The sequence below is a fragment of the Pogona vitticeps genome, chromosome 10 (genome assembly GCF_051106095.1).
Source record: "Pogona vitticeps strain Pit_001003342236 chromosome 10, PviZW2.1, whole genome shotgun sequence".
Taxonomy (NCBI): Eukaryota; Metazoa; Chordata; class Lepidosauria; order Squamata; family Agamidae; genus Pogona; species Pogona vitticeps.
Window position 1 is genome coordinate 128,110 of NC_135792.1, and position 25,244 is coordinate 153,353.

Here is a 25,244-nt window from a genome sequence, read left to right on the forward strand (position 1 = left end):
TTCTGTGATTCAAGCAATTTGTTTACTTATTCATTTTATATCAAACATGTCTCATTTTTCTTCTAAAAAGAATCCACAAACAGTTCCCCAAAGCACCAGAGATCTGTGCAATGTAAACTAAAGGATTTTCCCACCCAAGTAGAATGGGGAGGGATGAGATGGCCTTTCTCAGGTCTCCCGGGATTCTCTGAAAGTGGTTGTGACAAGACATGCACAAGGCTTTACTGCCCTTCTGGTTAGCTGTGGGTCCTGCAGCCTTGGGAGATGCCAAGAGAGACGCCTGGGGCTGAGGGTTCTCGGTTTGGTGTTTCTTTTTTGCCTGGGCAGAAGCGTCTGGAGAGGGTGCCCACCTCAAGGCAGGCGGGTTTGCTCATTCCAGTGCCAAATTTCTGTGTCAAAGCCACAGCCATCCCACCCTGGAAGAAGATCGCCAGAGAGCAGATCTTGTGATCCAGCAGGTTTGTGGGATGACAGAAATGTAGCCTTAACTTGAGATATACAAGTGGTAGGTAAATTAATCAATATGTAAACAGCAGAGAAGGTAGCCTTTAAAATACTCTTGTCCCACGCTGAATATGAACAAAAGGTGGCCATGTCTGAAGAAAGATGCGGCATGTTAAGGCAGGCGGGCAGGCAAAAATCCCACTGGCCCTAATGCTACTGAATGCTGGGTTATTTCAGAAGGGGAGGTGTGTGTTCAGTCTGCAGACTGGCTCAGATCCCAGGCAGGCCACTTGCCCTGGGCAAATAACCTGCTCTCACAGCCTCACTTTCTTCATCTAGGAAATGAGCTTCCTAATGAACTGGCTTTCAGGGCTGGTGCAAGAATGGATGACATGCAGAGAAAGAGATGTGGAGGCACCCCGTCATACAAAGCATCTTATAGGATCTTGCACAAATGTGCAGTGTGATTGTCAACATCCTATTAGCTTCTAATAGAACTTAAAGCCCTGAGTAAAGGATATTCCCCACCCCCACTCCCCGCTTCCCTGCAGTTCCACTCCAGCAGAGGACAAGGTTCTCCCATGGGGGAAATCTATGGGAACAAGCCTTTTTCCTTGCGGGAGGGGGTTTTAGGGCAACCCTGCCCTCACCTGCTCCTGGGCTTAGCAAACCAACAGAAGGCTGGAAGGAGCCTTCAGAGTGCATCACCCAAGATACAGGCTGCTGATGGGCTGCAGGTCAAAATACTTCCGTGAACAGATAAATAACGTTTGTGAGGTTTGTTGTAGTGAAGAAATAAGGGGAGGGGGGTAGCCCTGATGCCAAATGGACCCTTAAGGACTATGTTCCACAAGCCAGGGAAACTTGCCGTCTCTTTGCAGGGAAAATAGCTGGGATGGCATCTCCAAAAATTCTCCTAGAAGAGCTGGCATCTGGGCGGGCAGGTGGGCATTCTTGACTGGGGCCCTTTTGCTTCCAAGAGCTTCTTGCAGATTCCATCTCCTGCCCCTTGTCAGGGAGAATCAGGAAGGTGGGTCTGGTGCTGCCAGCAGATCCTTCTGCAGGGAAAGGGGACAGACCACGTGCCAGATGTCTGAAGGCTGATGGGAGTCCTTGACCTGGAAGACTGGCACGATCCCTTTGCTGGGTCCAGGTGCCACGACCGTGGCATTTACTGGTGGTTTCAGGACCTTCTCTTTTTTTTGCTTTGTTTAACATTTTTAGAAGCTTTGCACTCCCTTGATCAACAGCCAAGAATAAAATCTGTGCATCCTTGCTTTGTGTGTGTGTGTGTGTGTGTGTGTGTGTGTGTGTGCGTGTGTGTGTGTGTGTGTGTGTGTGTGTGTGTGTGTGTGTGTGTGTGTGGTGTGGGGGTCAGGTGGAGAGGGGAAGGGAGGGGAGAAGAGCTTTGCTAGGGAAAGGGGCACTTTCTGTGAGTGGGTTGGTGACCCCCACTCGAGGCCAACTTTGCTTTTGAGGGCAGTTTTCAGCCCTCCCCCCCATCCCACTTTTTAACGGCCAGCAAGCTCGATGCAAGTGGCTGGCTGGTGGCGGTGGTGGTGGTGGCAGTGGTGGCTCTTGTTTTCTAAAGCCACCTATTAGATGTCTGTGTACGGAGGCTGTTGAGATGAATCCTGCCCTCTGCCACCCTAGTGGGGCGGCCGTTGCAGCACTTTCCTCAACCTGCCATTCAAAAATTGAAATCCAGGTCAAAGGCAGCTCTGGTGCAGTGCGCGCTTTCCTCTGCCTGCTCGGCAAACACGAAAACCCTCCCTTTTCCTAGTGAGCCCTCCCCCTCCCCTCCCCTCCCCTCCCCCCCATGCTCCAGCATCCTTGCTTTCCCATGCTCTCAGAGTGAGTCAGTTTCCTCCTCCTCCTGCTGCTGCAAATGCATCTATCAAGATTCCTGCTGCAGAACATTCTCTGCCATGGCGCTGACCGTCTGCCTTTTGCTGGAGCCATTTCTTCCCTGCCATCTCTCATGAGCTCCTGCTCGATGCAACCCTGCTGTTGGCTGCCTGATCCCTTGGGGTTTTCTGAAACACGCTGTTGCTTAGACACCTGTGGTCTGGAAGAAGCCAAACTGCTCAGCCTCTCTGGTGGGAAGGAGTCCCCACATCGCCGGCTCCTTTAGAAAGCACAACTAAATGCCTCCGTTAGAAGGCGAAACTCAACAACACTTTGGTTGTGGCCAAGAGGATAGCCAGCTACTGCACTGACGAGTTGGGAGTGAAGTCTCTCTCTCTCTCTCTCTCTCTCTCTCTCTCTCTCTCTCTCTCTCTCTGTGTGTGTGTGTGTGTATGTGTGTAGATCCAAATTTCCATCAGTTCAACAAAGGGGGGGAATGGGCTCATACAAGCTCTAAACGCTTGGCGACTTCTTTTTGGTTGCCAAAGCCAGGGATGGCCTCTGGTTTCTGGGCTTGTTAATGAAGCCCTCTGCCTCTGAGCCAAAGGACATCTCATACCATCCCGATAGCTGAGGTATGTGTACTGAGGGTTTGGGGGGGTGGCAGCCCCCCATCTGCCCAAACAGTAGTAGAGCTCCCCATTTCTGCCTCAGATATTGTCCCGTTTTCCTTGGCCCCTGAGGGAGAAAGAAGGGCAGGGAAGAATAGGATTAAATGTGACTAGTTAAGGCAGAAAGGTCCTACACTAACTCCTCCAAAAGCATCTGAGAAGAGCGCCAGAAAGGGCGTATGTGAGTGCACCTGTTGGAGGCGCCTAGAGTGGTCCTGACCCGACCAGATAGGCGGGATATAAATAAAATAAATAAATAAATAAAAATAAATAAATGGCCAGAAGTCTTGTGGTGCCTCGAAGACCCACATGAAGTATCGCATGAGGTTTCCCTGCTTATTCATCAGCTCTCTGATGTGTTTCCTAGCATTTCAGAGATGCATGGGGAAGCAACAGGCGGTCCTGCAGCACCTTAAAGAAGGACTGATTCATTAGATATTAAAGACAATCAGCCGGGGTTGGGAGAAGTCAGGCTAGAGGAAGTAGGAAGACACAGGGCTGACAATAACTTTTTTTAAAAAAAGACCATTCACAAACCTGCTGCTGATAATTGCACAAACATCCTGGCAGTAGCAGCAAAGCCACTTAACATGTGACACATGAGCGGAATCTGTGCTCCCTTCCGCTAAATCTCCTGCCACGAAAGAACTGCTTGCCCTTAGAGTTGCTCTCGGACGTTGTTGCTTTTGCTGCCGTCGCCAGGAACAGCTCACCCCGTGAGTTGGACAACGGGCTGTGAAGGGAGAGGTGAGGAGTTGGATCCTCCGTTGGGCCTCCCAGGAGAAGAGCTGGTCGCTTCCCTCAGGATGGAACCGTTTTCTCTGTCGCTTCAACCAAAGGGCAAGAAGTTGAGAATGAGGTCACCATCCCAGACGGGTCGGTCGGTCGGTCGGTCGTGCTGGCTGAGTGATGAACACAACAAAACAGATTGGGTGACTCTGAAGGAGTTCAAATCCTGGAGGTCAAATTGGAAATTTGTCATTTTAGTTATGTGTACCAACAAACAAACATGTTCCAATTCACAACCAATTTGTTTCAGTCAGATTGGACAACTGTTGATGGAGCAAGCATGTACAGTCCCACTCTGTTCGTTAACTGGATTCCTAACCCATGTCCATTTGACATGCCTTACTTAATTGCATCAATTCAAATTGAAGCAGAAGTGTTTTATTTAATTGAGATTGCAGGCAGAGAAGTCCAAACCTGCCAACTCTCCAGGGTTCAAGGAATTCAACAGAGGCATGTCAACATCCTCAGAGGGCTGCCCAAACCCTGTGTCGAAAGATGCTTCTATTTATAAGAATGTTAGGATGTTAGGATGCAGCTCTTGAGAGAAGAAAACAGGAGAGAGGATGGGTAATGACACCCATTCCATAGTCCTCTCTCTCTCTCTCTCTCTCTCTCTCTCTCTCTCTCTCTCTCACTCACTCACTCACTCACTCACTCACTCACTCACTCACTCACTCACTCACTCACTCACTCACTCACTCACTCACTCACTCACTCACTCACTCACTCACTCTTATTGGGAGTTGTGTGCAGTCCAGTCCAGAAGAAGTAGCTTTCCAACTGTTGGTCCCAGAGGAGAAGGTCCAGGACAAGGAGGGTCAGCCACAGTCCCATGCTTTAGATGGCTTCTAGAACTCACTCACTCCCTCCACCACCCCTCTGTGTGTGTTTGCATGAAAGGGAGTGGTGGTGATTCCTGTAATGGCAAGTGACCCAGGGGTAACTTACGATGAGCTTGCCATGGGCTTTACTAGCCACAGTCACTGCAGGGGGAGAGAGTGACATAGCAGCTGGGCATCATCTGTAGCCTGAACAGCTGCCCACATCAGTGCTGAGAACCGGAGGCCTGGATGTCTCTCCGAGTTCTTTCTTCTGTCAGGCAAAAGGTCCTGCCACCACTTTAACATGCCCTGCCACTTAGGTCAGCCTCCCTCTTCAGATCTTGGCATCACTTACCTCTTTTCTTGAGAAAGGCTGTGAGCTTTTACCTGGTGTTGACAGACAGTGGTTCATCAGGTGTAGGTTATCCAGGCATTGAGATGAAGTTAGCAGCACCTCTTCAGTGTCTGCAACAGTCTGCTGGCAGGAGAGGGGGAAAACTGCAATAGAAGGCACCCTCAGATGAACAGGAGCCGCAGCGCTCTCTCTCTCTCTCTCTCTCTCTCTCTCTCTCTCTCTCTCACACACACACACACACACACACACACACACAGACACACACACACACACACACACACACACACACACACACACACACACACACACACACACACACACACACACACACACACACACACACACACACACACACACACACACACACACACCCTGGGGTGGCCCTGAGGACCTTCCAGCCCAGAGTGGGGAAGGTGCCACCTGCCAAAGGTTGCAGGACTAGCCCTCTGTGCGGTGCCCTCAGCAGCATAGCTGGTGTGTGCGTGTCTGTGGGGCTGGGGCTGGTGCTGGGTGCTTGATGCTCTCCCTCCTTCTGAGTAGGAGTTTTCCTGGCTGGTCATTGTTTTTTCTGGGGAAAGTTTGTTTGGACTCCAGTTTGTGGCTGGCACTGAGCTCTCCTCTTGGTCCCCATCCTAATTGCTGATCATTCCCTGTTTCCTGCTGCTAATCTTCTAAATCCTCTATTAATCCTTTCTGTCTGCTTCTGTTACCTTTCCCTGCAAATCTGTTTGTAGTGTCTTGGGGTGTGTGTGTGTCACAAGCAGCAACCAAAGGAAGGATCCGTGCTTGGAAAAGTGACTTTCTGGGACTACCTCTCCCAGAATCCTCATGCAGCCAGGCTGCCAGAGACATGTGGAGAGTTCTGTTCCCAAAAGTAAATTTTCCCAGCTCCGGGAGACCGCATTTTGACTGGCTCTCCTGTGATGGGTGGTCCGGCTGGTAGCCCTGAGCCCAGAGTGGCCACCGGTGTGGGGCCTGCCAACCCAGCTCCTTTCCTCTCTTGCCTCTTTGCTCACAGGGACGTACCAGGGCCAGTGGGCTGGCGGGATGCGCCAGGGGTACGGCGTCCGGCAGAGCGTCCCATACGGCATGGCTGCAGTTATCCGGTCTCCATTAAGGACCTCCATCAATTCTCTGCGCAGCGAACACACCAATGGCACCGCCTTGCACCCAGATTCTTCCCCTGCCGTGGCCGGGAGCCCAGCGATCTCTCGAGGGGGGTTTGTCCTCATGGCCCACAGCGATGCCGAGATCCTCAAGAATAAAAAGAAAGGCCTCTTCCGCCGGTCGCTGCTGAGTGGGCTCAAGTTGCGCAAGTCCGAGTCCAAGAGCTCGCTGGCCAGCCAGCGGAGCAAGCAGAGCTCTTTCCGCAGCGAGGCTGGGATGAGCACCGTGAGCTCCACGGCCAGTGACATCAACTCCACCATCAGCCTGGGCGAGGGGGAGGCAGAGCTGTCGGTCATCGAGGACGACATCGACGCCACCACCACCGAGATCTACGTGGGCGAGTGGAAGAACGACAAGCGCTCTGGGTTCGGCGTCAGCCAGCGGTCAGATGGGCTCAAGTACGAGGGCGAGTGGGCCAGCAACAAGCGCCATGGGTACGGCTGCATGACCTTCCCGGACGGGACCAAGGAGGAGGGGAAGTACAAGCAGAACATCCTGGTGAGCGGGAAGAGGAAGAACCTAATCCCGCTGAGGGCCAGCAAGATCCGCGAGAAGGTTGACCGTGCCATGGAAGCCGCCGAGCGGGCAGCCACCATCGCCAAGCAGAAAGCCGAGATTGCGGCCTCCAGGTAGGTCCACTCGCGCGGAGGGCCGGGCAGAGGGTTCAAAGCGGTGTGTTGTTAGGGCTGTTTTGTATGCGTCATTTTGGCCTTTGAAGGAGTGGGGGAATGCAATTGCCCTTTGAAGAGGAGTGGGCTCTGCGGGGGGGGGGTGTTAACCATCATGGACTGCAAGTGCCTGTGTCCTTCTGATGTGTGGAGTTACAGGCTTGGGTGGGAGAAAGATGGAGGCCAAGAGAAATGTCAGAGGTACAAATGCCAATGTTTATCCTAAGAGAGGTCAAGTCTTGGGAGGGAACAAGGAGATCCTGTCAGGGGTGAGCATGAAGGAACTGGGAAAAAGAAAAGAAAAGAAATGCAAAGCATGGATCATCGTCTGGCCAGCATGAGCCAGAGAGAAACAGACTGAGGCAAGATTGATGGGTGTGGGGTATAAACAAGGTTGGGCTGAATGTGGAATTGTGGATCTGTTTCTTTCTGAAGGCTACTAGAGGTTAAAAGCAGAGCTTGGAAGAGTTCACTTGTCTGGAACTGATACTATATTTCTTGAATCTACAGGTTTGAAGGGAGGCAAATGAGCCCAGTGTGGCTGGCGGGTGTGCAGCTGGGGTGGGTCCCATGGGCTTAGCTGGGCTGTTGCCTAAAATGAGGCTTCTGCCCCTGGGTGATACTGCTTTTCGGTCCCCCCTCTCTGCGGAAAGGAGGCTGTCTCTACAGTGGGATCCTGAATCTGGGGATGCAATTTTGTTTTTCCTGCCTAGAGATCTGATGAGCGGATGTGTCTTGTATGTGAAGTGGCATCAGATGCACCTGCAGAAGGGGTGAGAATGGCCTTTCCTTCCATTCTGCAGGAAAATAATCACCTGCCTTCTTTCTCCATCTTGGTTTCAGGCAGGCTGTCGGATGCAGTATCCCAGATCTTGGCCACTTTTCAGGCCTTGTTGCCAGAAAGCACAGGTTCACATATAAAATAAATAAATCATGCATACTCTGGGAAGGCACAGACTGTGTCTGCCCAAATGGAGGAGTCCTGCTGATGGTAATCATAATCACAATCCCGGAGCAACGCCAGGCCCCGATGGGACCAACCCAATTTTACACCTGTTCTTTAATTAAACAGATATTCCAGATTTAATTATATATTTGAAATAAAGGAAGCAGCCTTTATTGTAAACCTTCCTTTACTTTCTTCTTTCCGAAGAGAGGGTTTTTGATCTTCCTGCTTTTCATCACAGAGCTGAGGAAGTTACGTTTTTGGGAGAGCTGTGCCTTCGCGGCAGCTCTTCTGGATCAACAGTAATATGTTTTCCTGAGGGAACCTGGGAATTGTTGTTGTTGTTGTTGTTGTTGTTGTTGTTGTTGTTGTTGTTGTTGTTGTTGTTGTTGTTGTTGTTGTTGTTGTTGTTGTTGTTGTTGTTGTTATGTGTTTGCGTAAGAGTGAGAGTAAGCAGTGTTAGGGGTAAGGAGAGACAGAGGTACTGACCAGAGAATTCATGGCAGTAATATCAAGCTAAATGTTATCATTTCTGAAGAGAAATCAGGGAGGGGTCACTTTGCCCAGAGAGAGCCAGGAGGACTCCGAGGAGGAGTCACCACGCACCAACGGGTTCAGTTATTTCCTTACACATGTGGATGCGCGCACACATGCACACACAAGAGTAAGCGCTTCAAAAATCACAACAACAATAAAAAAAGAGTAAGCACTTCCCCAGGTGTCAGTTAACTGGATAGAAGTCAGAGTTCTTAGTAGAACCTTTGAGGCAGATGTTGGCAAATGTTGTTGGACAACAGTTCCCATCAGCCCAGCCAGCCTAGGGAATGATGGGATAAGGGGTGGGAACAGCTGGAGCCCCCCCTCCGCTTGCCCACAGGCCTGATTTGCCCTCTGCATGGAAACCTCCTCTCTCAGCATCCTCTCCCCACCTCCAAAGGTGTTAAAAGTGAAGCGGGGGGGGGAACTCCCTCTGAGGAGCTGGTTCCCCCCCACACACAAACATCATGGCCTTGCGGGAGAGGCTGCTTATCCCAGAGAGCCAGTAAGTCTTGAGCTCACTTTTTCTGAATGGAACTGAGATAAATAGAGCCAGGCAAGGAAGGGGGGGGGGGAGGAGGAGGAGGAGGAGGAGGAGGAGGAGGAGAGACCATCCAGGCCTAACTGGATTAGATTAATTGTGCATCTCAATCATGTTGAAGATTCAAAGTGACGCTTAAAACCCTTTATCAGAATGCTTGCCAGTTCTCTTAGCCCCTGTGGGGATGTAACACTGCCTAGTGCATGCACATTTGTGTGCGTGTGTGTGTGTGTGTGTGTGTGTGTGTGTGTGTGTGAGAGAGAGAGAGAGAGAGAGAGAGAGAGAATGGGAAGGCAGAGGGTTTGTAAGGATGTTTGATTGAGACAGGAGAGGAAACAGCTGATGGGAGCCTGACAGAGAAGGACCGCTTCCTGCTTGTGGTCGCAGCGCTCGCACACAGACTCCCTTTGCCGGCGTTGGCAGGAATACGTGTGGATGGCAAGGAAGAGTTGCTTCCTTGGATAAGAACCCTTAGCCAGTGTGTGTGTCAGAGGGTTGGAGTCCAACAACGTGGCTTTCCTAACGTTTATGGTTGGGCGGCACAATTGAACCTTTATCCTTCCTTATGATGTGCGGAATCGCTATGGACTCTATATTGCGTATGCACTCCTCCCCGGGGCCATTCCATTGGAGGGGTGTGCAAAGTAATGTGTGTGGGGGGAGGGAGCTGGGAGTGGGGAGGGATTTTTAGTCCAGGGCAAAGGATGGTTGAGCGAGGATGCCCATCTGCAAATATGTGAGGAAGGGCCGCCGTGCTTGTTTTCTGCAGCTCTAGAAGGTAAGAGTGGAATGAGTAGCAGGAAAGGCAATTTCCACTAGAAATCTGGAGGGACCTCCTGAGTGGAAGAACGGACTGCCTTTGGAAGGTGGCAGGCTCTCTCCTCCAATGGGAGGTTTCCAGGTAGAGGCTGGACAGCCAGGGATATGGGGGGGGGGGGGTTGCTTCCCAACTCCGGTGTTCCAAGCAGCCACGTCAGTCTGTGCAGTCCAGGGGAAAATGACACCAAGATTAAAAAATGCCTCCTCCTGTCTGAAGGGGTGGATGTATCCACAAAAGCTCACAATGAAATAAAACAGTCTTTAGGGTGCTACAGTGTTTTTCATTTCCCCTTTTCTTTTTTCAACTCTGCAATTCTACAGTTCTATGATGCTCTTTTATATATAAGAGAAATAAAAACAAAAGAGTTTCTTCCCGCTTAATGAATGACAGGTTCCCCTCCAAGTGAGCTTCTGAACTTTATAGCCTACTTCCTCAGATGTGTGGAGCATAGCAGTTAGAGCCGGTAGAGGGGTGGGGAGGGAAAGAGGGAGGGAGGGAGGGAGAGAAAGAGGGTGACAATCACATCGGTCAAGGGCTTTTGAAATGACCACGGCCTCTGCCACCTTTGTCGTGGGTGTCCCTCTGCCTTCTTCGGAGGGCAAATGAAAGAATCTCTGAGCAAGAGAACAAGTGGACGCCCATCTGACCATAGAAGTGGCCATGACAAAAGACAGGTGCTGGGCGCGTCAGCCTCCCAGGACACCGAGGGGGAGGGAGGTGCAAAGGGGCAGAGTCCCAGATTCTTGTGTCCATAGAGGGTCTCTTATTAGAAGTTGTAAAAGTGAAGGAAACTAGCTGGGATGTCTGACCATGATTGATAGAGCATTTCTGTTTTTGCTGCACCATCCATCCAGAGCTCTGTGCTGCCCAGCCTGAGGAAGACCCTGTCTGGGGTTGAAAGTGGTTAGTGGGCTCTTAGTGGTCTAACAAGGGCATCCTCCCCCCCCCAAGCCTTGCCTTGGTAGAGTTCGGGAGAGTTACTGTGCTGTGGCTACAGTTCTTGGAGCTGCCCAGCCACGAACACGTGGCCGGTGGCTGTGCTGGCTGGCTGGGGAATTCTTGGTGTGGCGGCCAGAAAAGGAAATTTGCCAACCTCCAGCCAAGGGGCAAACAGGTGCCCAAGGCTGGAGATCAGCAAAGTGGCACAGAGCAGGGCAGCATAAATGTCAGTGCATGGTTCAGAGAGTGGCCGTTTTCCTCAGTCTGCGGAGGAGGCCTGGGTCACCCTGGGTGACCAGGATGGGGGGAGAAGGTCCTCCCTGGCCCCCTTTTGTGTTAGAAAAAGTTATGGGGGAAAAACAGGGCCTGGCTCTTTGGGGAGGGATGTGAGTGACACTCCAAACATGGAGGACGATTACGCAGGCGGCCGCGACCCCAGGAGGACAGCCAGGTTGCACAGGGTTTCTCCTGTGGCCTTTTCTTCCTGCTCCTCTTCTTCAATTTTTTGAATGGACGTAGTGAAGGGGAAAAGACAGAAGAGAACAGCCTGGCACTGAGAGAAGGCAGGGGGGTGGGGTGGGGCGGGGTGGGGGCTGCCTCCTTTTTTGTCTCTGAAGGGGGGAAACTGCCTCTAGGGTAGTGTGCATTGTAAAAGCTCCTTGCTGCTTCTTTGTGTTTTTCTTTTTCAGAAAGGAGAGAGGGGAATGTGTGTGTGTGTGTGTGTGTGTGTGTGTGTGTGTGTGTGTGTAAAAGAGTGGAGACATGCCGGGGAGGAGGGGTGTTATTGCGCATGAGCCAGACAAATGCACACACACGGAGGCTCTGCTCAGTTGTTCAGCCCAGCACTCTCGGCCCTCTCCCAGCCTTCACACACCGGGCCTCCGACAGGTTTAGCTTTCAGCATCTCCAATGTGCCAAAAACAACAACAACAAAAAACCCCAACACTCGTGTGTACACACACACACACACACACACACACACACACATGCACGCACGCACGCGCACACGCACGCGCGCGCACACACACACACACACACACACACACATATGCACACTCTCTTTTTGGCCTGTGCATGGTCAGGAGACGTCACCGACGAAGAAAGGGAGCCATTCCACAGCCCGGGGGGGGGGGGGGCTCTTGTTTTGTTTTCTTCAAGGCTTTCCTCTTGGGTCTGAGGTGGTTGTAAGCAGCTCCTTTCAAAAACCAACCAACCAACCAGCCGCCTGGTGGAAGGATGCCCCTGGGCCTGGCCCCAGTCTGTTGGGATGAGGAGGGTAAAGGGGAGCGATTCTGTTTTCACTGAAAGACTCAGGGAGCCCCTCTGGCCCGCAGCAGACTTGGGAGCAGGGCCGCTTTCCCATGGGGGGACCGAGGAGGAAGCAGCCCCTCCAGCCCAGCCCTGCCCCACCCCTGCCTGGGGGCTGCTGTCCTGGGTTCCTGGGGAAAGGCTTTCTCCAGCCTGTGGCTGAGCTGCTGGTGCTGGCCAGGGGTTGGGGCCTGGGGCCTTCTGCATGCCACGCAGGGGCTTTTCCATCCATCAGTCAGCCCAGCCGTGGTCTTTCCTACTCCGAGCATCGGGTGTAGCATTTTGACTGGCTGGCTGGCTGGAGAGCTCAGAGGCGCTGGCTGCTAGGAGCACTTAACAGATGGAGGGGCTGGTGAGGATCCCAAGGACAGACTCTGTTGGAAGCCATTTCCATTCCTAGGACTGAGGAAGAGGCCAGATCCCAAAGGCTGGGCCGGAGAGGGTGGTGGCTTTCTCTGGAGCTGGCCCAGGACAGGCACCGCCATGAACACGGGCAAAAGGGAGAGGGCTCGCCTGTCTCTCCTTGGGGCAGCGCTCCCTTTGGGGCCGAGGGCAAGCAAGATGCTCCAGATGCATTTTAAGGTGAACTAGGTCAGAGATAAATAGGACTCCACCGAAGTGTGAACGTTCATCGTTTGGGAACATTAGCTGGCACCTGCCCTGGCTCCCCTGACCCATTTTGAGCAGCACCGTCATGTGGAGGGGGGGGGGGCAGAAAAGTGGCTGTGAGCAGGAAGGGTGCACCTTCATGGCTGGATGCAGGCAAAGGGCCCCGAGCAGGTCACCGATTGGCATAAGAGTGCATTTAGATAGGTCTTCTTTCCTCGCTGCCACTCACTTTTCCGTGTGTTGTCCTATGCCAAGGAGAGGTGCAACATTAGGGATTATTGCTAGGATGTAAGCAGAATTGCCCTTTCTCTCCTGAATGGGGAAGATTGTGACCAGGTGGGCTGCACACCTGCCTCTGAGGTGGCCCACTGGGTGGGGGAGGGGTGCCCCACTTGGGGTTAGAACAGGGCTGGGCTGGCTTGGCGCTTTGTGCCCAAGGAAGGAAGGTGGGATGTTGCAACCCTGTCCCTCCTGGCCAGCCTTTAAACAGTGCCAGCACCGACCCTTCCTGGGGAAGCAGAGGGGAGGGATGTGTGCGTGCACACATGAAGTCAGCTTGGCACAGAGCACCATGCCCTCCAATTGGCCAGTGCTGCACGCTCTCTCTCTCTCTCTCTCTATGCCTCCCTGCCTCCCTCCAGTACCTGCTGCCTGAGGCACTGTGCTTTGTTCTGCCTTAGGACAGGGCCGGCCCTGTGTCAGAAGACTGATACGACACCCCCCCCCCCTGGTCTGACCCAAAGAAAGAGGCCAAGGTTTTGCAACGGGATAAGGGAATGTGTCTGTGCATGGTTGGGTCAGTGGGGGGGCGGCACTGGAGACCCAGAAAGCAGGGACATCTGAGGAGGGTAGCCCTGGGAGCAGGGAAAGACTCCCACGGGGAGGGTGTGGAGGGAGGAGGAGGAGGAGGAGGAGGAGGAGGAGGAGGAAGACGCGCTGGAGGCAGAATGTTCTGTTTCTGCAGCCTTTGGTGTTTTCAAGCCAGAGGGCCAGATGGAAGCAGGCAGGAGCCGCCCAGCGGGGTAGCGAGACAGGAAGGAGGAGGAGAAGCCGAGAAGGAGAAGCAGCCGAGGAGGAGGTAGAAGAAGAAGAAGAAGAAGAAGAAGAAGAAGAAGAAGAAGAAGAAGAAGAAGAAGAAGAAGAAGAAGAAGAAGAAGAGGAGGAGGAGGCCAGTGATTCACTCTTGGCACTGAGCGGCACTGCCTCTCGGAGGAAGAGGGCAGGGGGGAGAGAGAAGGGATGGGCAGGGCGCACGCAAGAGAGGCGTGTAATCGCTCTTTCCTGGATGCAGCTAAGCTGTTGGATCCCGTCGTGCTTCCTCCCCTTCCCCCCCCTCCTCCGTGCCACTTGCTTCCTTGCCTCCGCACCAGGGGCTCTCTCTCCATCCACCCCCTCAATGCACTCATGCACACACACACACCACACACCAACAACAACAACAACAGCGCAGATGACACGGTCTCCTGTCTGCCAAGCACTGAACTAATCCTTGTGCCTTTCCAGTCATCGCCGCCTGCAGGAAAGGTGGCATTTTAGGGTGAGCAGCGGATATTTGGAGGCCGGAAGGGGTGTGACAGTTTGGGAGGGTTGGGTGGGAACCAGATCTCCCTAAATTCCTACAGAGAATCCTACATTCCTCCTCACAACTACAAATCACAGGATCCTTCAGGGTGGAGTTGTGGCTGTTACAAGTGCGACCCAAGACAATTAAAATACCAACTCTGTAACAGTGCTATGTCGAGAGAGTTGGAAGGACGGTCGCCCTTTTCCGGCCCCCACCCCCTTACCTGTCCCGCGTCCTAGATGGCGCCTCTGGAGTGGGAATAGGGAGAGGCTTCTTTCCTGATGGCAAAGGTGCTGCCCTCCCCTCTCTGTGTGCATGCACCCATCTACATGCAAGTGGCCATGCATCCTCCCTCCACAGTCACACACCATGCCACCCTCCTCTCTGGGTGACTAGCCACAATGGGGACAGGGTACAAATGCTGCTCATACAGGAGAGGGCCTCACAGATGTTCCCAGGCTCCAGAGTTTGGTCCTTCTGCAGGAAGCCCAGCAGAAAACTGTGCACTTGTGCTACAGCAACGCTGAAGGGGGGGGCTTTTTGTTCTTTTGTGGGGTGCTTTAATTGTGGAAACTTCACTGGGATGTGACAAACTGGTGGCAGAAAAAGAAGGCTGTTATACAGAAGCGTAAAAGTGCAATCCAGTACATGCTTCCTCAGATAAAGATGCCACAGAATCCAGTAAACTTTCCTGTGTGGGACTCTGATTGTAGTCTAGGGTGCTTTAAAATAGGGAAGTGTATGCAAAGTAATCAGACGTATGCTAAGATGTTTCTAATTAGTGTCTTGGTAGATGCATGAGCTATCAGGTTTTTTTGGTTGCTCCCCCAAAATAATCACTGAGATCGTGTTTGTGTTTAAAGAAAATATCCAGATGATGACTCTATCCATCCGTCCGTCCGTCCGTCCGTCCGTCTGTCTGCCATCCCTCCATTCCATTCCATCCATGAAGTCAGAGGTTTGAGGGTGGCCATAGGTGCCTCTGTGACCAGTGAAAGGACAGGCAAGAGGCAGGGTAGGGGGCACTGCACTTACACCTGGAGAGAAGGATGTCTTAAAACCTTCCTTCTTGCTCCTCCTCCTGTTTTCTGGCCAACTCGGGGCAGAGAAACACAGTCCCCTTCTCCTGGCACAGAGTTTCTAAATAGGCTGGAGTTATCCTGAAGAAAGGCCCCACCACCCCTGCTCCCCAAACTTTTTGAGACGAGCAATGATTACACCTGTTCTAATTTCAACTTACTTTAGTGTAGCAAGCAATAGGATTTGGCCCAAAGAGAAAGGTGTCCATGAAGGTTGGGAGGTCTTGGAAAGTGTGAATGTGAAGGGATGGCAACGTGTGAACAGGGCTGAAAAGTGGGAAGGATCCCAAGAAGTGGGGATGGGATGGGGGCAGGTGGGCAGGCTCTCTGGGGTGGTGGGATCTCAGAGGAAGAGTAGAACTGAAGCGCCAGCACTTGTAGGGAGGAAGGGGTGGGGGTGGCCTAAAGAACAGAATCACTCAGATTTGCAAGTGAGGTTAAAAATAACAACAACAAAAAGTGGGCGGGGGAGGGAATTCAACTATTCTGGGAGCAAGAGAAAGAACAGAGAATTGGTCACTGAGAAGTACTAATGGGGGGGAGAGAGAGAGGCTGTTCAACGTAATGCAAAGAGAATAAGAAAGGAAGGGCAGGGCCTTTTCTAGGAAGGGAGGGGATTCGCAAGCACTTTGAGTGGAACCTGTTCTCCAGGGCCAGGTGAGTCGGATCCGAAAGGAACCTGCAGGTGCAGTCTTCCAGCTTCTGCCTGAGGAGGCTGGTGTGTGTGAGTGTGTGTGTGTGTGTGTGTGTGTGTGTGTGTGTGTGTGTGTGTGTGTGTGTGTGTGTGTGTGAGAGAGTGAGTGAGTGAGTGAGTGAGTGAGTGAGTGAGTGAGTGAGTGAGTGAGTGAGTGAGTGAGTGAGTGAGTGAGTGAGTGAGTGTAAGAGAGAGAGAGAGAGAGAGAGAGGTGGGGAAATCTCCCCATCTTCAAAACGGGGACAGAAGGGGATCCAGCCAAGTAGGAGCTACGTAGCTTTGCAAATGTTAGGAAGAATGGTGACAGAAAATATCAGTAAACGGTCGGTCTGTACACATTTAGGTTATGAATAAAGGGATCATTAAGATCTGGGAGGGATTCGTCAAAAGCCAGTCATCCCAGACTCGTTTTATCCCTCTTCTGACAAGAGACATGAGGCTGGTAAATGAGGGATATGCTGTGGAAGTCGTGTCTCCTGATGGCAAAAGGGTTTTCAGTGAAGTCCCTCATTATATTCTTCTTGAGTTGTGGTTCCTGACCTTGGGTAACCCATATGTTCTTGGACTGCAACTCCCAGAAAACCTAGCCAGCACACGAAGGCTCCTGGGAATTGTAATCCAAAAACACCTGGGTTACTCAAGGCTGGGAACCGCTGTCCTACAGGGTTGTACTATTTCGGCTGTAAAAATCAGATACACAAATAGAGGATGGACGACAGCTGACTTGGCAACAGCAGGCATGAAAAGGGTCTCGGGGTCTTGGGAGACCATAAGCTAAGCCTGACTCAACTGTGTGATGCAGCAGCAAAGGAAGCAAATGCAATACCAGGCTGCATCCACAGAAGTGCTGTGTCAAGATCGAGAGAAGGAAAAATACCACACTCTTCCACTTTGGTCAGACCTGAGCCAGATTACTATGTTCAGTTGTGGGCCACACAGTTCATGAACGATATCAACCGCCTGGAATGTGTCCAGAGGAGGGCGAACGTGTGCTGGAAGAAAAGGGGGTGGCAACCAGTGCCTATGAATAATGGTTGAGGAGGGCGGGTAGCTTAGCCCAGAGAAGAAGAGAAGGCTTTGAAATGGGACGAGGCTCATCTTCAAATAGATGAATGAGTGGAAGATGGGACAAGTTGTTCTGTGGGGTTCCAGAGGGCAAGACCCAAAGCCACAGAGGAAGAACATCCTGCCATTAAGTGCAGCTCAGACACAGAAGGGACCACCTCGGACCACGATGGACTCTCCTCCATGAGAGGCTTCTGAAACAGAGGCCCGACGTTCATTGGTGAGGGTGCTGTAGGCCTGCATCTCCTGCTTCAGCAGCAGGTTGGACCTTGGCAGGAGGAGCCACCCTACCCCCCTGGAAGCCTGTGGACCCCAAAGAAAGGAGGTGGGTGGAGACGGTCCACGCACCGTGAACCACACCGGAAGAGCAGACTCAGGGGCAGCCAAACCTGGCCACGGTGTCTCCCAACCTGAGTGAGATGGATTGGCATTCTGTGTAAATTGTAAATATATTTTCTAAATGTGTGCCTCTGCATCTAAATTAGCATTTGCAGTTTTAGAAAAGCTTATGTTGTTACTGCTTTGTTTGTCAGTAACATGTGATGGTCCCCACACCACAAAAGCTGGGTTCTCCCCTCTGAAAGCAAGAGAACCCCCCCCCCATGCCCTTTGCTTTAAAGAGCCCCAGCCACATACTTTGGGCAGGGTGTGTGTGTGTGTGTGTGGGGGGTAGACTAGCTCTGGATTCATTTTGTAATCCAGGAAATTAAAGGCTTTGGCTTCAGATGCAGCTCAGCCAGCTTCAAGTAGATTTAACGCACATGGATCTCAGAGATTATCCTGCTAATATCATGACTAAAGAAATGACCAAAGGACGCTGTTGTGCTGTGCTCAGGGGGGGGGTCAGCAACGGGACGTGCCCTAGAGACTGCTGGAACCTCATGGAAATCTGGGCAGGGAGATGTGCTGTTTTTAACACACACACACACACACACACACACACACACACACACACACACACACACACACACACACACACACACACACACACACACACACACACACACACACACACACACACACACACACACACACATCATAGTTTTCAAAGTTGTAACTGTTGTTAGTTTGTGCAAGCATATCAGAGCTGAAATTAAACACAACTAAAAACAAACAAGCCAAAGAATACTGTAGAGACAAAAATGTGTGGCACCTTGAGGACTAAACTAACTGCTACATTTTTATATATGTCAACAAAAGTTAGTCAGGAGCCACAATGTTTTTGTCTCATGTTTCCTGTTCTGTTGGGTCTCTTGTCTGATATACACCCTGCCCCCACCCCAGTCATTGCATTGCTGCAGAAGGCGTCTGCAGGATCTTCCCGAGTGGCCGGATCCTCTTCCACCCTCCCAGTCCATACAAATCCTCTGTTTAAAAGTTAGTTTTTCTTACAGATGAGCAAAACCATCTCTGTTCACCAGTTAAGAAGAGGAGATGACAATCATCAAAGAAGCTCTCAAGGAAGCCCAAAGGAAGCACCCTTGAACCCTCTCAGGTCATGGTGGGCCCCTGCCATGAGTCGTGGGTGGCCCTTGGAGATTGTCTCCCCCTCCCCTCCCCCCCTGCCCCCTGCCGCCTCTCCGGCCTGGCCAACGGGCAGGGATGTAAGGAACAGCAGCCTGCCAGTCCCGGAGGGCCAGCTTTGCCTGCCTTGGGCTTCTGAACCCAAAGCCCAAGAGTCAGAGAAGAGGCCCTGCTCCCTCTGGCCACACCAGCCCCTCCCTCTGAGCTACTTACAAGGTTGTTGTAAAGCTTCTCGAGAGGAAGGAATCTCTGGAGCTCTTGACATGGTGCTCAGCTGCTGTGCAAATGCCAGCTCTTCTGAAATTAGGGAAGAGCCACCCTTCATTTTTGGAGAAATCCAATGGATGTTCGTCTTTTGTCCCAATTATACCTGGCAGGGAAGATGGGCCTAATGGGCCCCTACTGGGATGGGGAGGGTCGGGGTTGGGGCTGAGGGTGGGGTGAGGGCAGCGGGGGACCCTTTGTGCTTGCCTTCCCTCCTGCTTTGCTTTCCCCTGGATGAAGCAGGGACCAAGGAAGAAAACCCACCCGGAAGAGAGGCCAACCTGGAAGGAGAGCAGAAAACTACTGGCCCTTCTGGTGACAGGCCTGGAATGATAACGAGGAAAGAGCCCACGGGTTGTCATGGTGACAACAATTATCTCTGTTATGGACAGCACTTCAATGGAAAAGGCCGGGCCTGGCAGGGTCTGTGTGCTGAGGCTGCTTTCTGGGGCAAAGCAGAAACAAAAATGCCGGCCAACAGATTCCAGACTTTGCTGTCCAAAGACAGAGGGGAGTTCCATCCTGGCACATTCCTTTCCCTTCTTTGTTCTCCAGAGTTCCTCTTGAGCATCTCTGACAATTTTTCTTTAATTTTCTCTGGCTCACCAGCTGAGGCGCCTGCGAAAGACATCCAAACATTCAGTAAACCTGAGCAGAATTCTGCTGACTTTCATGCCAGTGAATTTGGGGATCATCCAGGACGAGTGTTTGTTCCCTTGTCTGTGCTTGACTGTGGGCTCGCGGGATTGGTGCTTTCCTCACTGTTCAGATGACACAAAGCTTAGACCGGTACCAACAGTGGCGAAGAGTGGCAAGGCTTTGCATGGTTTTTAAAAAACACCTCCTGAAGGTGATTCGTTGGTTTTCTTTGCTTTGTACCAGAGAGAGTTCAGGCAGCAAGAACTTCCTGGGTCAGAAGCTTTCAATACTGCTAACAAAGAGAGAGAGAGAGAGAGAGAGAGAGAGAGAGAAGGCATAGAAGAAACTTTTAAAGGGTTTGCTCACAATTCATAAGCATTATTGAGAAAGACAAGTAATTTCCAAGTTCAGCTGGCAGTTCTGGATGCTACCGTTCCAGCGGTACAATGGAGCTCAAAGCACCACCTTACATAAAAATCCATTGATGGTTATGCATCTTTACCTGCCTTCAGCTTCCACCTGAAAGATGCAAGAAAACCTATGGTCTGCACCCAAGCCCTCTGATCTAATGACATCTGCTGAGAGCTATACAGCAGAGACACAAAGCTCATGGCCCGACAGCAGGCTTTTCTTAAACTGCAATAGCTGCCCAATTAGTGGGGAGACAGGGCTAAACAGAAACAACCTCTTGCAAGACAGACCCCCAAGAGGAAAAGACAGCCAACACCTATGGCTCCCAAGCGACTGCACTCAGAAGTATTATTGGGGATCTACAGCCCATTCTGGACAATCCTCCTTCCTCCTTCTAGAGTCTGAGTGGCCAGCATGTCCCAGCCTACCTACAGACACCAACTGACATGTAACACAGATGTGGCACAGATATGGAGGCCAAAACAGGAGCCTACCACAGCCTCAGCTGCCTGCTGGGTCCTCCTGTCTCTGCGGGCTGCACCCTGAGAGGCCCTGGCCCTATGGCTCACCATCTCTGGGGTGGTGTTGACCTGTGACCTGTGCCCTCCTGGCCAGCAGCGCCCTTCTTCATTCTCCGCAGGCAAAGAGGGCAAGGTCCGTGCAACAGACAAGACCCTGTCCTCTGAAACAGCAGCAGACCAAAGGGTTAGGGTTACGGGTGCTTCAGCCTCCCAGGACTCTGCGTTGCAGGTTGCAGGGGAACTGCTGTGGAGAAAAGAACGTGGGACAGAACGTGGCAGCTGAACTGGGGCCACCGTCACAGATCCCCAGGGTGCAATAACCCTTATGGGTGCTGTCTCAGCACCTGTATATAATATAATATAATATTTATTTATTTATTTGTTTGTTTGTTTGTTCGTTTTTTGTTTCCATTTCATATGCCGTAGCACTACGCTATTACTGCTGTAATAATAACACGGGATTCATCCACAGTTTGGGGGACAGCTCTAAGGGAGATGTTCCCTGTTTCTGGTGTAACCCTAACCTCAGTGTGCTTCCAGAGAACGGTCTGATTGCTGATCCCACGATGTCTGTGTAATCAGGACTTTGACTGATCATTCCCGGTGTCCTAGTTGTTTTGCAGGCACATAACCAGCGTAACTGGCCCTGCTTTTGCCCACCTCGTTTAGTCATGGCAGAGCTGGCTTCTTTAAACCTCTCTCCCAACTCTCCTGCTCCAAGGGGTTGACTGGCAAAGTTGGTGGAGATCCACAAAAGTTCATGCTGAAGAAATAAAGACATTAGTCTTTAAGGAGACACAATTCTTCTGCTCTTCTTGTTGTGATGCAACTAAAAAGGACTAATATAGCTCCTTTGAAATCCACTGAAAAACCATCCAAATGGAAGCTTTCGGTAAGAATGCTACTTTAATCTACTTTAAAAACAAAGCACACAAAACCCAAAACCCAGAACAGAAGATTAAAATGATTAAAGTGTGTCTTCAAGCTTTTTGAAATAATTTTGAACACTTCTTTAAAAGACGATGGCGTCTTAAAGAAAGAAAAGCAGTGGGGTTTTAGGAACAAGTGCCGATGGAAACCACGTTATGATCTTGTGGGGAGGAAGGAATGGCTTTTCGGATCCCCTCCATGTTTTATTGGGATGAGCACTGGATCAAAGGAGAGGAAAGGTGTGGAGAAAAGGAGTTCCAGCTGCAGTTCCTCAGCATCAGGACAAGAGCCCAAGACGCGCGTCCTGTCCAGTATGTACGGGATATTGACCAAGCACCCAGCCGCTGCCACCTCGGATAGAGTCCCGTGGATGAAGACAGTGAAGAGCGCAGGGGCCTAGCAGATTTTGTTTGGTATCCACTTCCGTGGGTTGGAGACCACAAACCTTGTGCTGGATGCACCTTGACAGCCTTTAAGGGGTCACAGGGCATTGGGGGGGGGCTTTCTGCTGCCACAAATGCATGAAAGCATAGGAGGGCCTTTAGTTAATTCCTTCCTCTTCCTAGCGCTGGTGGCATCTGGTGCTTCATAAAAGGAGAATGCGGGGAAAAAGGAAGAACCTCAGGCAGCCACTGTGGTCCCCATTTCAAGGTCTTTTCCTGCACCAGAACATGCCCATCATCTTTCTCCCTGCCCACCCCTCCCCCTTGATTGTGCTCTATTCAAGGTGACAGACGGTGCGAATGGCAGCTCCCTCTCCAGAGGTTAACGAAGATGTAATCTGTAAATGACGGGCAGACTCACAGTCAGGACAGAGGCTTCGCATGGCAGGTTGCCCGCCTGACGGAGCCACCCAGTTCTCCTGACTCAGGCCAGTGGTTCTGCTCTGTGACCTGTTGAACTCTCCGGGAGAGTGTGTGCTTAAGACCCGTGCCAGGACAATTTAAGAAGGGATTTGTGCTTTGTCTGTTTCCCTGTCTAGATCTGAGCATCCTCAGACCTACAAGTCCTGCCGAGGCAACAGTTAGACGTGTGTGTGTATGGCTCATTAAATCACCCCAACACTTGTATTAATTGCAGTACAACTTCTCATGCATATCCGCGCACTTCCTGGACGGAAGGAAGAGAAGGAGGAGAAGGAGAAGAGGAAGAGGAAGTCGGGGGGGGGGCAACCTTCCCTCTACCTAACAAACGGCCATTCATTTCTGGAAGAAAATGGCCACCGGCTACTCTCTGAGCAGCTGCCCTTCCAACATGAGCTTGCCCCAGCCCATGTTAGCCCTAAAAGTGGGATCCTACCTACGACACTGGCAGTGGCGCTTTGGCCCCAGCTGGATCCGCTGAAAACTCCTGAAAGCTTTCTCTGGTCCACGCCAGCAGCAGCACCCCCACCCCCACCCCCACCCCCACCCCGCCTTCCATTCACACTCCAGGTCTTCCTGGAGAACAAATGATCTGGTGGTAAAAGAGATGGAAACCTTGGAATGTGCTTTGAGACCTGAATCTCCCCCCCCAAACATTCCTTAAAGGCCCCCCTCCTGCTTTGCTCCATCATGACTCAGAACTGTAGCTCTGATACTTTACATTAAAAAATGAGAGATTAAATATTTATCTGACCTGATCTCATTTGTGAATGAGAAAGGGATGAAAATAGGCTGTGAAGAAAAGAATCAAGGGGCTGACGGGGATTAGCCGGGAGGGAGGGAGGTCGGTCGGCAGTACTGGCGGCAGCTATAGCCTAATTTAAATTATTCAGTGACTGAAAGAGGGGGTGCTTCCTGGGCCAAGGAGGGAGAGCAGCAAAATGCCCTCAAAAGCTCACCCCAATCCAAGAGCCGACCGGAGGCCCCATTCCCTGGAGGCTTCCCTTGGTGGGGCCCACTGCCCAGAAGGGCCCAGCCAGCCTAGTCCGTGGCCAGCAATAGCCAGAGGCTAGGTGGGCTGGGGGATTCTCGGACACTCAGCTTTTCCCATCCACACCTCCCCTTTGTGGTGGGAGGCCTCCCCCCTTCCAAAACCTTGGCATGCCCTGCCTGCCACGGCCGGCCGTACACGGGAGCCCCTCTGAGGGGTTGATGATTGCCCCATTGGGCGCTCTGCCTTGACTTTTCCTCCCTGAAGGCCTCCATTCGGCTTTTAGAGCCTCCTGGCCCGACGACATCGAAGAGCAGCCAGTTCTGTGAAGGGATCGATCACCTTCCTTGCCTCTGACGACGGGTGGCCTGTGAGATATTCCTCAAAAGAGGGCACGGGGACAGGATGACCTGGAAGGAGCAGCCCTCCATTTAAAACAAGAGCCATCTCTGGTTTTGCCAGCCCCACTGCACAGTCCCTTGCAACCCGTCTCTGTGAGGCCACAGCTGGCGCATCCACGGGCACCTCCAAAGCCAACCTCTGCTGCTTGCTATTCGTTGCCCACCCTTGCCCACCTTTGTCATAAGGTGTCGGGAGCCGGTGTTTTCGTCGGCATCCTATTGCCCCCCACAAGAGCTTGCATTTGCTGCTTTCCCTTTCCTGGCTCAGGGGCCCCTTCCAGTGACCAGGCAGAGGAGAGCACAGAGTTAACCGGGGAGCCAGGCCCGTCTGTGAGGGTGAGCAGGTTAATTTTGAAACCCTTCTAGGAGTGCTAATTGCTGTGGCTGATAGTTCATTTGCCAGTCCTGGTACAGTATTGGATTACTGCCTTCATAAGTCGGGGGTGGCGTTTCTTTCTGCGCAGAGGACAGCCTGGCGAGGTGGAAGGCATAAGCCAAGTGCCCGGGCGCAGACCAGGGAAGGCTGATGACAGCTGTGGTCAGATGCCTGGCTGGCCCATTGTGCCCCAAAGGGCCAGCTGTTGCGGTTTCTCTGGGAGCAAGGCTGCAGGGCCACAGCTCTGACTTCTGTGCCCTTGTTAATCTGTGCTGATTGTCTGATTGGGATACTGTTGAGCCAGGAAAGGTTTCTGCCACTGCCTGAGATTTTGTGATGGCCCCTGTCCCTTTTCCTCTGTTCCACTCCATGTACCCCATGAGCTCCATGCCATGCAGCCTGACCCATGTGAACATCTGAAGGGTTTGTGCTTGTTCCTAGAGGGTGGAACCATCTCTTCCTTCTCTTGTGGCTGTGCAGGAGCGGCTGCTCTGTGGAGTCCAGGGTAAGGGCTGGAGCTGGGAAGGGTATTTTTGGGACCATGACTTCGATCATCTGTCAGCTACGCTCACTGGGGAATTCTGGGAGTTGTGAAATTTTGGAAGAGGTAATTTTTGAAGCCCTGGAAAGGATCTCAGAAGGAGAGGGTTCCCTTAAACCCATTCTTCCAACAGCTGCTGGTTTCCTAAGAAATGCCATGTATGGCAAGCAACTTTTGGGTGACCTGTCCCCAAGCAGGAGAAGATCCATCACCTGGGGGGGGGGGGCTCACGAAGTACAGGTGCCAAAGGCTTCAACATTTGCCTCTTCCTTCAGCAGCCACTGTCGACTCCCACTTAAAGCTGCAGAGAGAAGCTGGGGCGTCTGCAGTGGCCATGAATAATGCAGTCCCCCCTCCCTCCCTCTCTGCCCGCTTGCCTTCTCCAGCCGGAGCCAGAAAGAGCTCAAGCTGCTCTCGAGACAGAACCTGAGACAGAGGGAGCGAGCGAGGGGGGGGGGGGAGGCTGGCATTTCAGGAAATATTCCAAGAGGCAGCCAGTTTGGCCTGTTTGGCACAACAGGAAAGGAATCTTGTGGCACCTTTAAGATGAGCAGCTTACTTTACTCTGGACTTTCCTGGACACGAATTCTATTAAAATAAATCCATTATTCTTAAAGGGGTTACAAAACTCTCAAAGATAACTGATGAGTCTGGACTGTATAGTTTCAAACTGCAGGATAAAATGCCCCTAATAGGCATGTGTGCATGCATGCACACACACACACTCTGCACATCGCCAACAACTATGTCAGAGCAAGAAGGTTCCTCGGTTGGCCTTTTGCCTGACACCCCTCCTGTGGGTGGGGAAGGATCTGCCTCTCCTCTCCTAGTGTGTCTGCAGTAGAAAGAAAAACCTGACCCCCCTGCCCTGCCCTGCCCTGCCCTGCCTGCCCTGCTCTGCTCTGCTCTGCCCCCCCC

At 51.9% G+C, this 25,244-nt stretch overlaps 1 protein-coding gene and 1 long non-coding RNA gene across 5 annotated transcripts in view; one reads left to right on the top strand and one right to left on the bottom strand.

Moving 5' to 3' along the window:
* On the bottom strand, positions 1 to 22,548 carry LOC140702222 (uncharacterized). 2 transcript variants are annotated; one of them, XR_013538589.1, is made up of 4 exons: positions 18,603 to 22,511; positions 4,929 to 5,071; positions 3,501 to 3,918; positions 1 to 2,127 (listed from the first exon to the last, which is right to left on the bottom strand). It is a non-coding gene; the product is annotated as an uncharacterized LOC140702222 (long non-coding RNA). The 2 variants fall into 2 exon arrangements; XR_013538588.1 differs by lacking the exon at positions 1 to 2,127 and having other exon boundaries at positions 3,463 to 3,918; positions 18,603 to 22,548.
* Positions 1 to 25,244, top strand: part of JPH3 (junctophilin 3) — a 43,940-nt gene that overhangs the window by 9,839 nt on the left and 8,857 nt on the right. Inside the window, exons 2-3 of one of the 3 annotated variants that reach the window (XM_072980926.2) lie at positions 5,947 to 6,724; positions 7,607 to 7,889. The exons of 1 other annotated variant lie outside the window; for it this stretch is intronic. In XM_072980926.2, the coding sequence (XP_072837027.1) occupies positions 5,947 to 6,724; positions 7,607 to 7,850 (1,022 nt within the window). In that variant the 3' untranslated portion in view covers positions 7,851 to 7,889. Of the gene's footprint in view, positions 1 to 5,946; positions 6,725 to 7,606; positions 7,890 to 25,244 lie in introns of those variants that run through there. One more of the 3 variants, XM_072980925.2, reaches the window with a different exon arrangement.